Below are 12896 nucleotides of genomic sequence, written 5' to 3'. Positions count from 1 at the left end.
CATGTCTAGTTGTTATTTGTGTTTAACATGCATGCAAACTCATAATTCCAAGTACGTTGTACAGAAACTGACAAATATACACAGTACTATGTAAACACACAAAACATATACCATGTCAGAATATAAAACATAATTTGTTATAGTAACAAACTGTTCCTAGATAAACATGGTTACATTCAAGCTTTCTTTACAAAGACTAGAGAAACATGTTATTCTACAAATCCACTAATTCCATCAAGGTCACGAGACCACTGTGGCGAGAAACACTCCAAACTGCATCTGAAGTTCAGCTTTCATCGTGCTGCGGGCAACGGTTACTCGCCATTAAGTTTACAACTCAAATAGCACCAAACCACAACTAAACGTTTAATAAGACGAAGAATGGAGGTGGCGTCTTGAGGAGACTGGAACTGCAGGAGGATCCTGCTGCCTTCCACTGTGGTCTAGTTAAGAGCTGGAGAATGATCACAGGCTTATGTTAGCCTGGAGAGTGTTATCACAGGCTTATGTTAGTCTGGAGAGAGTTATCACAGGCTTATGTTAGCCTGGAGAGAGTTATCACAGGCTTATGTTAGTCTGGAGAGTTATCACAGGTTTATGTTAGTCTGGAGAGAGTTATCACAGGCTTATGTTAGTCTGGAGAGAGTTATCACAGGCTTATGTTAGCCTGGAGAGAGTTATCACAGCCGTATGTTAGTCTGGAGAGATTTATCACAGGCGTATGTTAGTCTGAAGAGAGTTATCCCAGGCGTAAGTTAGTCTGGAGAGAGTTATCACAGGCGTATGTTAGCCTGGAGAGAGTTATCACAGGCTTATGTTAGCCTGGAGAGAGTTATCACAGGCTTATGTTAGTCTGGAGAGAGTTATCACAGGTTTATGTTAGTCTGGAGAGAGTTATCACAGGCGTATGTTAGTCTGGAGAGAGTTATCACAGGCGTATGTTAGTATGGAGAGAGTTATCACAGGCGTATGTTAGTCTGGAGAGAGTTATCACAGGCGTATGTTAGTCTGGAGAGAGTTATCCCAGGCGTAAATTAGTCTGGAGAGAGTTATCACAGGCGTATGTTAGTCTGGAGAGAGTTATCACAGGCGTATGTTAGTCTGGAGAGTTATCCCAGGGGTAAATTAGTCTGGAGAGAGTTATCACAGGCGTATGTTAGTCTGGAGAGAGTTATTACAGGCGTATGTTACAGTCTACATCCCATCATGCTCTCCTGGAAGCTGTGCTTCATCTGGGCTTCATCCAGGGACCTGGAAGAGGAGGTGGTGCAATAAAGTGACGAGTTCACACATCGAATAATACTAACATTAATATTGTTAAATAAACCCAGGCCTTGCTTCAATCCAGGTACTTCCTGTTGGTCATCTCTCCGACCAGACTGGACTGATAACCAGTGCTCTTCAACTTAGCTGTTACAAATCCAACATGTCTGTTGTCAAAGCTGTTGTCCACCCCTGAGCGGATCCTTTGAGCTCTCACTGCCATCTCCAGCAGGGGGCGACAGTGCAAGACAGGCGCCCACAGTAGCCAGAAGAGGGATTAGCCACCCATTTGGAAGAGCCAAAGGTCAGTCCAGTGTCTGGGTTGGTGGGCCGGCGGGAGGGTGTTAAGACAACATTCCAAACACAGAACTGGCCTCGTCTCCGCTTGCTCAAATAAACAAGAGAGCAGTTTGCGTACCGCTGTTCTGCCATCCCGACTGAAGGTACAAGAAAACGCAAACAGTATCGTTGGTTGGTGGCATTGTGGGTCTGTTTGAATATTCATAAATCAGTTAGGTAGGATCCCGGTGCTGCGTCCAGGTCAACAACCCAGGACGTCTGGAGAGGCTGAGAGCAAACGGAGACGTAAGTGACAATATTTGCCGTCTTACGAAGCTAAAGCAGTCAAAAGACCTTCTGAATGAGGGGGCCAACACAGGTGGGAGAAAGGTCTCTCTTCAACACCGCGCTGCTCTGACACACTAACGACCGCGACCCGGGAACACACCTACCGTCTTACCAGGAACTAGAGACCGTCTTGCGGGCAACTCAACGTTGGAGGAATGGGGGGGAAGGGGGGGGCGCCAGGTCATAGAAAGGGTGGGATGTCTTCAATCTTGTGCTCTGGAACCTTTCCAGGGTCAGCCCACAAGATGGTGCCTTTCTTCCCCACCACAAACCCCCACAACCAGGGACACCGGCCAGGGACACCAGCTTGGGAACGAATCCCGGAAACCCCCGTCTATTTTTCCTCCTCTCCTCCCCACAATGACACTCTGGTCTGCGGTGGCCCTCTCCTCCTTCTCTGCTCATCCTCCTCTTTCCCTGCATCACTTCCCTCTGTCATTATCTATCTCCCAAATCAGAAGAAACAGCCTTGGTTGTAAATGTTGCTCTTTTCCTGCTCCTCTCTTTAATTGCAGGCCTGATGGCCTGTGGAAGAGCTGCTGACCAGCTGGAGGTTCACAAGCAGCCAAAATTACAGATCAGAGTAATTGGGGAAAACTCCTGACAACGTGACAAACAGGCAATGAGGGATGAGTATATATGAGTCATGACTAAGATGAGGAATCCAAGTTTTTCTCCTTCGTAACTTAAACCCCTCCCCCTTCCCCCCCCCCCTCCCAAAACAACACACACATTTCTCCCCATGGACCAATAAGGAAGAACCTATCACTTGACAGTGTACAGTCTATGGTGTCTGGAGCAGAGGATGGGCCTGTGGGATGGGCTGCTCCAGGTCACAGCGACTGAGGGGTGGCTGGGATGGGTCTGGTGTCTCTCACTTCAACACACAAACCATTCCCATTGCGAGAAACCTGTGTGGGTTAGTTTCCTTTATAAAAAGCTTCATCTGAAGTATGTCATGGCCACAGAATGATACAGGAAGTCAACAAGCTTGTATTGATATTAGCAGTTGGGCTATTGCCATAAATGCCATGAAATCTTTTTGATTTTGAATTATTATATTTGGACAGAATCTGTCCATTTTGCTTGATTCCTCAGTGAAAAACCTTCTGTCTTTGTCTGAATTCTGTTACTGTGGTCTAAATTATAAAGGGGGTCATTTGATCCAAAAAAGTGGATATATAGTTTCAGTGCCTAACGTCGACACCGCAAATCTTTGCTTTAGTACCACACTTTCCTGTTCTCATGACCACACAACAGCTCCAGGTATTCTGGGACATTGACACACTAAGGTTCCAGACCAAGCCATTGTCTATTCTCTAAAATCTGAATCTGCTTTTCATGATGTAATAGAAACTTCAATTCTTAAGAAAGAATCCTGTTTTTCCCCTTGAAAGAGGGAGAATTAATAAAGAATGGAATTTATGTGAAATCTTTGAATCTTGGAAGGGTACCACATACCTCTGGGTTCCATTGAATCATGTTGCAGGCTGATGGGCCGTGTTGTGTATTTGACAAGCTGTCGGGTTTACTTGTCTTTCTGTGTGTTTAGACTAGTGAGCAAAGAACACACACACACACACAAATACACATCATGGTCTAGAAGGACACTAGGCACAGAAGTGCACATTTGAACAAGACCACAAAGACAGTATTGTTGCAGGAAGACTGTGCTCTTGATGTTTAAGACAAAACGCCACACTCCAAAGCCTCACGTTATTCAGTTATTCACCTGAAAGATATCTTATGTGTCAAATATAAAAGTAAGGCACACTATTAGACAAATATCTGAAGTAGCAAACTACAAATACTTCGTAACTGTACTTAAGTTGATTCGTGTGACACTAAAACAGGTAGTACTAATGGCTACTTTTGACTTATCAGAGCCCTTACTTCTTTTAACTTGAGTGAAAAAGTGTAGTCAGTACTCTAACTTTGACCAGAGTCTTTTTTAACATGGGTATCTGTGCTACTACTTGAGTGAAGGATATGTGTACTTTTGCCACCTCTGGCATTAGGTAACAGTAATGTTGATTGTTTGAATCAAAAGCAATTACAAATTCAATATTACTTAATGTTTCTGTTTGACTCATGGGATGTTCTGACTCTTCCTGGGTTTTTAGAGGAAGACATATTTTTCACATTAACTCTCCACACACCTTCACCAGAGATGCTGAGGGGGGGAAAGCCTACCTCAATTTATGCCTGTTGTGTTAGCCCAGATTATACAGGCAACTTGTCACCTTCCTGCTGCCCCAGATCAAAAAAGATGGAGGGAGTGAGAGAGGGGGGGAGAGGAAAGGATTTGCCCCCTCAGAGGAGCGTTCAGTTTAGCTTTGCTCACATCATTCACACCGCAAATCCCCCAGGCAAGACTAACCTTGTAAAAGAGACTATGTTTTATCCTATAGCTCCACACAAGGAACACATGACTGCATGCTTTGTCACCCAGCGCCCCCTTCCCCCCTCCTGCGTACACACACACACAGACACACACACACACAGTATCCATCACCCTCCTCCTCAGTCACCCACCCATATGAACAAAGCTATTGTTTGTTTGACTTGAATAGCGGTGATTTGTAAAGTGTATATTGTTCTACCTCTAGTAACTGGCTGCACGTTTCTTTTGTTATTATCTGATTGATTAGACATGGTTCAAGCCCATTGCTGTGACCTATGGGCCAGCTCCTCTGAGCCAGTGTACACCATTATTGTAAATGTATGTTATCTAAATTCAGTAGTATCAAGCCTACCTGAGAGAGGTGTTTTGAAAAGGCACACCAAGAAGAAGAAAATAGATGAGCAAACAGATTACACAGAGGATCTTTATCATCCATCTGAAAACGTTGGTACGGGTTGGTTGGTATGCAGAGGGTAGAGGAAAACTGTGATAGCATGTAGAATAAGAGAGAGAAAGGGAGGGGCAGAGAGAGGGAGAGAGAGAAAGGGAGAGCGGGGAGAGAGAGAAAGGGAGGGGCAGAGAGAGGGAGAGAGAGAAAGGGAGAGCGGGGAGAGAGAGAAAGGGAGGGGCAGAGAGAGGGAGAGAGAGAAAGGGAGAGCGGGGAGAGAGAGAAAGGGAGGGGCAGAGAGAGGGAGAGAGAGAAAGGGAGAGCGGGGAGAGAGAGAACAGGGCTTCTCCAGTAGCCTGACCCTGTGACCCCTGTTGACCCTGCTGTGACCCCTGGTGCTAATGAAGAGGAAAGTGGTCCACTGTGCAAACATGTCACAGTGTGGGACTGGACCCAGACCAGATCACGTTTCACTGCCCGGGTGACCGGGATCAACACCTTCTGCTCACACTGTTACCGATCACGCTCTGCGAGGGAGGGAGGGAGGTACAAGAGCACACAGGCCACAGTGTTGGTCTGTGGCTCGTTGGTCTGGTCAGCCTCTCCAGCCTCTAATGTCACTAACCGTCCTGCTGTGAGCTCGTTGAGTGTCAGGTGACCTGCATGAATCACGTCTCGCTGTGTCTAAGCACAGTCATTTTAGTCGCTCCAATGAGTTTGTATGTGAAAGAGGAAAGGTTGTGGTTTTCCAAGGACCTGAATACACACACACAGCCACAGCCACACAAACACACAGCCACACACACACAAACACACAGCCACACACACAAACACACAGCCACACACACACACAAACACACAGCCACACACACAGACCGCAGTGTGAAGCTCCAGTTCCCCCAGACCAGAGCCTTGGAAGGCCAGCTATGTTGAATTCAGAGGGTGATTTCCCCCTGGCTGGCTCATACTGGCATTCCTCCACATGCTCTTTTACAGCCATCTTTACAACCACTTTAGTGTTCTTAACCCATTTTCTTGTCCAGCTTCATTTCTTCGCTCAGAAAGCTGGGTGGAAACCTCCCAGAGCTGGAGGGAGGCTGGGACCGGAGGGAGAGTGGCTGGGGTCAGAGGGAGGAGAGAGAGAGGCTGGGTCAGAGGGAGAGAGGGAGAGAGGCTGGGGTCAGAGGGAGGAGAGAGAGAGGCTGGGTCAGAGGGAGAGAGGGAGAGAGGCTGGGGCCAGAGGGAGAGAGGCTGGGGTCAGAGGGAGGAGAGAGAGAGGCTGGGGTCAGAGGGAGAGAGGGAGAGAGGCTGGGGTCAGTGGGAGAGAGGGAGAGAGGCTGGGGTCAGAGGGAGAGAGGCTGGGGTCAGAGGGAGAGAGGGAGAGAGGCTGGGGTCAGAGGGAGAGAGGGAGAGAGGCTGGGGTCAGAGGGAGAGAGGCTGGGGTCAGAGGGAGAGAGGCTGGGGTCAGAGGGAGGAGAGAGAGAGGCTGGGTCAGAGGGAGAGAGGGAGAGAGGCTGGGGTCAGAGGGAGAGAGGCTGGGGTCAGAGGGAGGAGAGAGAGAGACTGGGTCAGAGGGAGAGAGGGAGAGAGGCTGGGGTCACAATACATACACACACCCTCCACCACAGACACAGGTTGGGACATGAGGGGCTAGTACCAGGTGTTGGCATGCCAGGCCTCAGCCGTCCACCAGACTCTACACGGGGATCAAGCCACCGCTCCCCGACCTAATGAGCCCCGATCCTTGGATGAGCCCCGCGGTGATGAGGCTCCTCTGTGTGGAATTAAAGTATTAGAGGTTCTGATTAACGATGGAGGGAGCAGAGAAAAGAGGAGAAGAATGGAAGAGAGCCCAGAAAGCTCTTCTGTCGATTCACTTCTGTCCAAGAAGCCAGAAGAAGAAGAAAAAGAAAGCGCATCGGCTGAATTCCGTGAGCGCTGTTGAAGGCCGGAGCCGGAATGCTCTGGAAGGTTTCCGTAAACACTGCGGCCACGGCAAATGTTCGGCACCTGTTCGGGGCTGCAGAACTGGGGGGCAGGAGTGTCAAAGATGTAGTGATTTCAGACGGTGTTGATATTACCAGCACTAATCAGGCTCTACTTAAATAGGAATAATAAACATAGCGGGAAGGCCGGCAAGTATAGCCGCAAGTGCGTTGCTATAGCTCCGGGTCAGTCAGTCTGCCGCCTGGGAAACAGGTGCACCAAATGAACTACACTTTCTCCCTGTATTTTTATTTCTTAACAACATGATTAGTCTTGTACTGCATCAGTATTTGCAGACTATATTCTTCTCGATAGGACCGCTATATCATCAACCAAATAGCCGTTATTATTTAACTGCTTACGGTTTTATATGAGCTTATATGGGTTTTAAAAAGTCAAGTGCTTATTTAATTGAACAGGCCTAAATAGGTCTCTTGAAAGGCCTGCTCCATGGTAGGCCTATTTCAGACTAGACCCTAGCTGGAGAGAGGATGTGAGTCGGCATCAACGCAGCTGACTTTCAGATTTAGAGAAGGAAAACGCTTCACTAGTGCCGACACCAACCCCCACAAATGCTGAAGCAACCTTAACATTTAAGCAAGGCCGACCGAACATGAAATCCTGTTTGAGGCACACACAGCGTAAACCTTTACTTTATCCCTTTTACTGCAAATTAAAATTTTGTAGCTTTTTCCGTCTGATTTTACAGGAAACATCTGGAGCTCTCGCGCCGCTGGAGCAGTTGCCCTTGGGTGATTTCGTGCTGTTTGGCTGTGAGCGCGCGGGATAATGAGCCGTTATCAAACGCGCTGCCATGGCCGAACCAAGCCGGGCGGGCACCCCAAACCTTCCCCTCACTTCATGAATAGGTACTCACCAACTCCTTTCAATGCCAAATATTTGCTCACTATGTTGCAGTCTACAAAACAGAAGACAACTTTCCTCAGTTATAGGGATTCTTTGAAACTCAGTTGTGGTGGAAATAGTTGATCTTGTCAGTTGAAGGAAACGGTGCCATAGGCCTATTCCATTTTAAGAGACAAATGTAGACTAATTTACGCACCTGCAAATGTACCACTCCATAATTCGACCGTTTCATAGACTTAAATGCCGTATATGCAGGAGAAAGCTTGGTCTGACTATAGCGCAGAGGGCCTGGGCCAGTCTATCCAGCAGGATTCCAATTCGACACAGAGATTCCACACCCAGCAGTGTATCACGCGCTAAAGTCCCCTATAATAAATCACTGATAGGCTACAGAGCAGCGAACGCAGACCATCTCTCGATGTATTTATTCTTATAGCTTACATGTCCAAAGATTAAGTCTGCTGTGTTGTTAGACCTAACAAGGACCTGGATGTTTCATGTTGCTTGCGTTTTAAATGAATAGGCATCAATTCATTCTCTCATTCAGATCGTGATGAGTTGGGTGGATGCTGTTCATCGCAGGTGCCTCCCTTCAAACCTGCCAGTTTATGGCTCCAAGGATTTCGACACAGATCTTCAAAATTACACAGGAACATATCACGTTCGGATAGGCCTATGCGTGTAGGCTACTCATAGTTGCAGGATATTATTCGAAACAGCGATTTTAAAGCGCTAAAATGTAAGATAGATTTTATCAAATGGATCATAGTGGTGCATCCTATTTCCCACATAGGTCTATTTAGAATAAATGTAATAAATAAGTAGCCTGGGCTACACATTTAATCTCGGAGTGCCTTCTCTAAATTGCAGTAGCCTTGTTTGTCTTAACAATAAGGTCCATTCACTGTTTAGATTTATATCTAACCATGTCTGGGAAAATGAGATGTAAACACTTTTATGCGTTGAGAGTGTGGGAGTAGATAGAGGAAAACTAAGAGGCCTGGTCCGGTATTTAAAACTGTACGCGATTTCTTGTCGTTATCTGCGGTTGTTCGGGCTCCCTTGCTCGTTAAATTGCTCGCCCCAGGGCATTGCTATTTAAATGATTACTTGTTATTAAATCGGACAAGCCTTTTATATGCATGGGTTTGAAACTGGCTCTAATTTCCCCGTTAATGAAGCTGTACGGTTTTATGGCAGTTTAACCTGTGTTTTCTTTTCACAAGAGAAAGGAATTAAATAACTAAGCAGAATCTCACAATAAACAAAGTATGTAGCTACAAGAACCGAATCTACGTAGACCAAGACAACATGACTTAAGCAACTAGGCTGCTGTAAGCATGTTTTGTGATTAAAATCACAAACAATAAAATTAAAAATATATTTTCATGCAACATTGTGAAATTACCTATGATGTGATGCAAAATGGAATTTCATCATAAAATTATTTGAGTTTCGTTCAACTATCCATTTCTATAGGCTACTGAATTGATTAACTTATTTACTTCACAAAATTCCCACCGCTTGAACAGGCATGGCTGTAGTAGTCGAAATAAACCAAAGAGCTCGGCTTTGTTCAAAAATATGTTTTAATAAATAAGCAAAAATGTACATTGGACGGAGTCGGAAGACTTGTAAAATTCAAATCAATAAAAGTCCATGCAGCGTAATTCAGTAATGGTTCTAAATTGCATTTTTCCCTTTACAAGCTGATATAGACAGGTATGTACATTACGTGTTCTTTTATATAATATATATATATATATACTTCTATTTAGAGTTTTACACAAAAAATAAGAAAATATTTCCCAAAAATATGACTTTTTCTGTAGAGCCTACTTCCGGCCAAAAGACAGGTTTCCGAAAGCGCGGGAGGGGGGGGGGGGGGGGCTCGTCAGGCACGCGACAGGTCTGTAGAATATGCTGGTCCACTGCTGACTTCCACAGTTCCTGCCTAGTATAAATTCTCTGAACACGTTAAAGTTGAAAAGTATGCGTTTCTTTTTCATGTCTTTGAGGTTTGTGGGTTCTTCAATATAGCCTATCCTTAGGTGTCTCCATATACTCTGCAGAAGTACACAGTCTGTAGGGGGAAAACAATTTCAAATGATCAAAGTAGGCCCATTCGTTCAAGAACTGAAAAATAATCACATTGCAGGCTTATGTATTCAGCCTCACGCCCCATTAAAAGGGAAAGACTGTTTTTAAAAAGTTAAATGGCATCACTGGTATGGGAAGTCATTAATGAAACCATTATTTGCCCTTGAGTGAAACCATATGCCAATAGGAGAAAGTGATTTTAGTTTGTGTCTGTAGACCCACTGGAAAATAATATCATTAACAATTATTTCTAGCACCTGTTGAAAGGCCATACATTTCCATGGTGGAACAGACCTTAATCCAAAATCTAACCCCAATTTAGTGAAGATATATATATATAGATAAAATAATGACAATAATAATATTTATGTAGCCTATTTAGGTAGGCTATAGCCTATAGGCCTACACACAAATATTTGAATGGTTAAATCATGGTAGGCCAATGCATGGTATAATATTTCTGTAGTATAGCAAGATACAGAATAGTGTTTGTCTCATAATACGGCTGCTCATCTTAATATCAAATTACAGAAATGCAAAGGAACCTAGCTATTCGAGTTTTTCATTGTAATTTTCTTTCATTCCAAGCAGGCCTGTGAAAGACAAAACCACAGTGACGGCAGCACTGGACTTGGCGTCCGGTTTCGTTTAAGAAAGGCTACCTTTAAATTTACAGTGTTTACACAAATCACCATGTAGTTTATTTTCCCTCTCGTATATGCTATGTCATGGTTTATATGACAACAAAGCTTTGTTGATGAACAATTAGGAGTGGGCGGCTTGTAAACTGCATAGGCCTACCAGTCCATGAGACATAAACAAACGACCCTCTTTTCTTACAGAAGTAACGTGTCATTCCATGTCATACATCTTCGACAAATGTTGACTCTGATCTTTACAACAGGTTGCCGCCATTTACTGAACCAACTGTTAATGCTGTATCCTCCCCAAGCCAATTTGTCAACGAATCTGAAACAGGCAACATTTATGCTTTTGCCTATACTCGTTCCTTTTCATAGGTCCAATCAATTAGGAATCATTCGATTTTTATGAAAACAATCACCACACGAATGTGATACGTTTTTAAGACAAACTCAAAGTATATTGATTAAATAAAAAGCACAAGCTATGAAACAACTCGACTGTTTTGTTAGTATTGGTGATAAAGATGCATGAATAGGCTTAACCGACCAGCGCCATGGCACCACGATTGAGCGCGTTATCAAGGTATAAGAAGAGGCCTTTAGAAAGCCTCGAAACATTTTGGTTCCTGTAGAGCTCCAAGCTTTAACATCTTTAATCAAACGCTGACTCCAACCTACAGCCCAGGTGACGCGTTCCCGCGGTCTCTTGAACGGCAACAAATAAAACCCTTTGGTCTTAACATGCTCTTTGTAGGCATTATAGAAAGCGCCCAAGACCAAGGTTAGACCGGACGATTTAAACACGTTTTCAAGATTCAACGTCATAAGCAAACGAATCGAAATTCTCCCAAAACATTATTTAAATGCATGCTTGGAGTTTCTTTTTATCATGACAGTATAATATGTTATCCAAAAATGTCAAATTGGTGTTGACCTGACTCGAGTTAGGTCATCTACACGCGCTACTGCGCACGTGTGTCCGTGAGGAGAGTGATGGAGGGCTCGCTAGACCCAGAGGTCCTGATGTGAAATACAGGAACTGTGTTTCATCTCCATTTCATCTCACAGCAATGTCTTGGAGAGTCTTTTAGTACTGGCTTATAGCATGCTGTTAACCGCAATGTTATTTACGCATCCATTGTGCTTACTAGATAACCTACAGTTACGGAAATGGATGTGAACAAATTAATTCTGGCGGTATTCTGGCGGTATACGTTATAACATTTATAGTATGAGGAATCCTAACAATATTTTCTCATCTTTTTGTTTCACCCAGAGATGGATTTGCCACCTACCGCTTAGGCATTAAGTGAACGGCTTTGGATGCTAGTGAGATGCAGACATTGACCACGCGCCCTCCATCCTCCACACCGAGAAGGCGTAACTGAGTCTCTCGTGCGCAACGTAACTGCAGCTCGACATCTTGTTGTCCATCTCGTCGCTCTGTAGCACTTGATAGAGGAAATCGATGTATCTGGAAGCCAGTTTCAGTGTCTGTATCTTGCTCAGTTTATCCGACGGCAGCGTCGGAATGATTTTGCGTAAAGACGCGAAGGCTTCATTGAGCGACTGAGTCCGTTGCCTCTCCCTGACGTTGGCTAGCACCCGCTGGTTCTGCAGCTCCTCGTAGGACTGCGTGCTGCTGGGACTCGGTTTTTTGCCTCGTTTCACGGATCCCGGACTGCTGTCCTCGCTCGACTTTTTACTGTGTCTCCTCTTCCTTCCAAATCTTTTCTGTTGTCTGTCCAGCTCCTCCTCGCTGGTCACTAGGCTATCCACAGGGGAAACCGGGGAACTGGAGCCCTCTTCCATTTCTTTTTTAAAGAAATGCAAGGATAACGAAGAAAAAACGTTCTCCACTTTTGAAGCCGTGGTGACAAAAATATATCCGTAAAAGGCAGAAGCACAAAAGGCTTTTCTGTTCCTCTCTCAATGTGCCCTGGACGAGAGGAGTTTAGGCTCTACTGCTTTCAAAATCTGGCACTTGGCACAGTTCTTAGCTCGCAGGAAGTTTTTACCCCCAATTTTTTTGGGAAACTTTATCCAAGTTTCAGATGCTAAATAGTTGTCTGGGTGGAGGGGGAGGTTGTATCGGCCTCTGATTGGACGCCTAATAAACAGGAGGGAACAGTCTAGAGTTACACTCCATCACTCCTGGGATCTCAGCTACAGAGTACTTCAGTAGGCAGAAAAAACGTCAATTTTCAATAGTAATAGTAAGAACATAATGTCATATAAATGAAATAAACATAAAGGCTGTCACAAATTCGTGATTATTGCCTACCTTATGCATTATTGACATGTAGAAATCATCTACTCACTATTTCAGTGTGAATAGGCTATTTAGAAGTATGTTTTCCTTATAATTTAGAAAAAATAAATATTGTCTGCAGGTTAATGCACATGCTCTTGTTCGATGAATTTGTTTGGCCTGTGTCCTACTGCAATAACTAGCAATACACTTAATAATAAATGCATGTGCATATATACCATGTGGAAATTATACATGCACAAGCATAGGAAAAAGATCCCTTTGATCCCTAATCTAATCCCAAGTCTGAATGCTTTCCCAAGTTTTATAAAGTGGAAGTAAAACAGGAAGAAAGCTTAAATTAAC

General features: G+C 44.5%; 1 protein-coding gene across 1 annotated transcript; it reads right to left on the bottom strand.

Annotated features, from left to right (window-relative positions):
- Positions 1-9101: 9101 nt before the first annotated feature.
- On the bottom strand, positions 9102-12304 carry twist2 (twist-related protein 2). Its single transcript, XM_047046727.1, has 2 exons — positions 11575-12304; positions 9102-9618 (listed from the first exon to the last, which is right to left on the bottom strand). Exon 1 carries the CDS (start codon positions 12089-12091, stop codon positions 11606-11608), a length of 486 nt encoding a protein of 161 aa, XP_046902683.1. The 5' UTR covers positions 12092-12304; the 3' UTR covers positions 9102-9618; positions 11575-11605.
- Between the last annotated feature and the right edge of the window lie 592 nt (positions 12305-12896).

This window comes from Hypomesus transpacificus, chromosome 23 (genome assembly GCF_021917145.1).
Source record: "Hypomesus transpacificus isolate Combined female chromosome 23, fHypTra1, whole genome shotgun sequence".
NCBI lineage: Eukaryota > Metazoa > Chordata > Actinopteri > Osmeriformes > Osmeridae > Hypomesus > Hypomesus transpacificus.
Note: the sequence above shows the minus strand (reverse complement) of the source record. Positions and strands in the feature narration are given on the sequence as shown.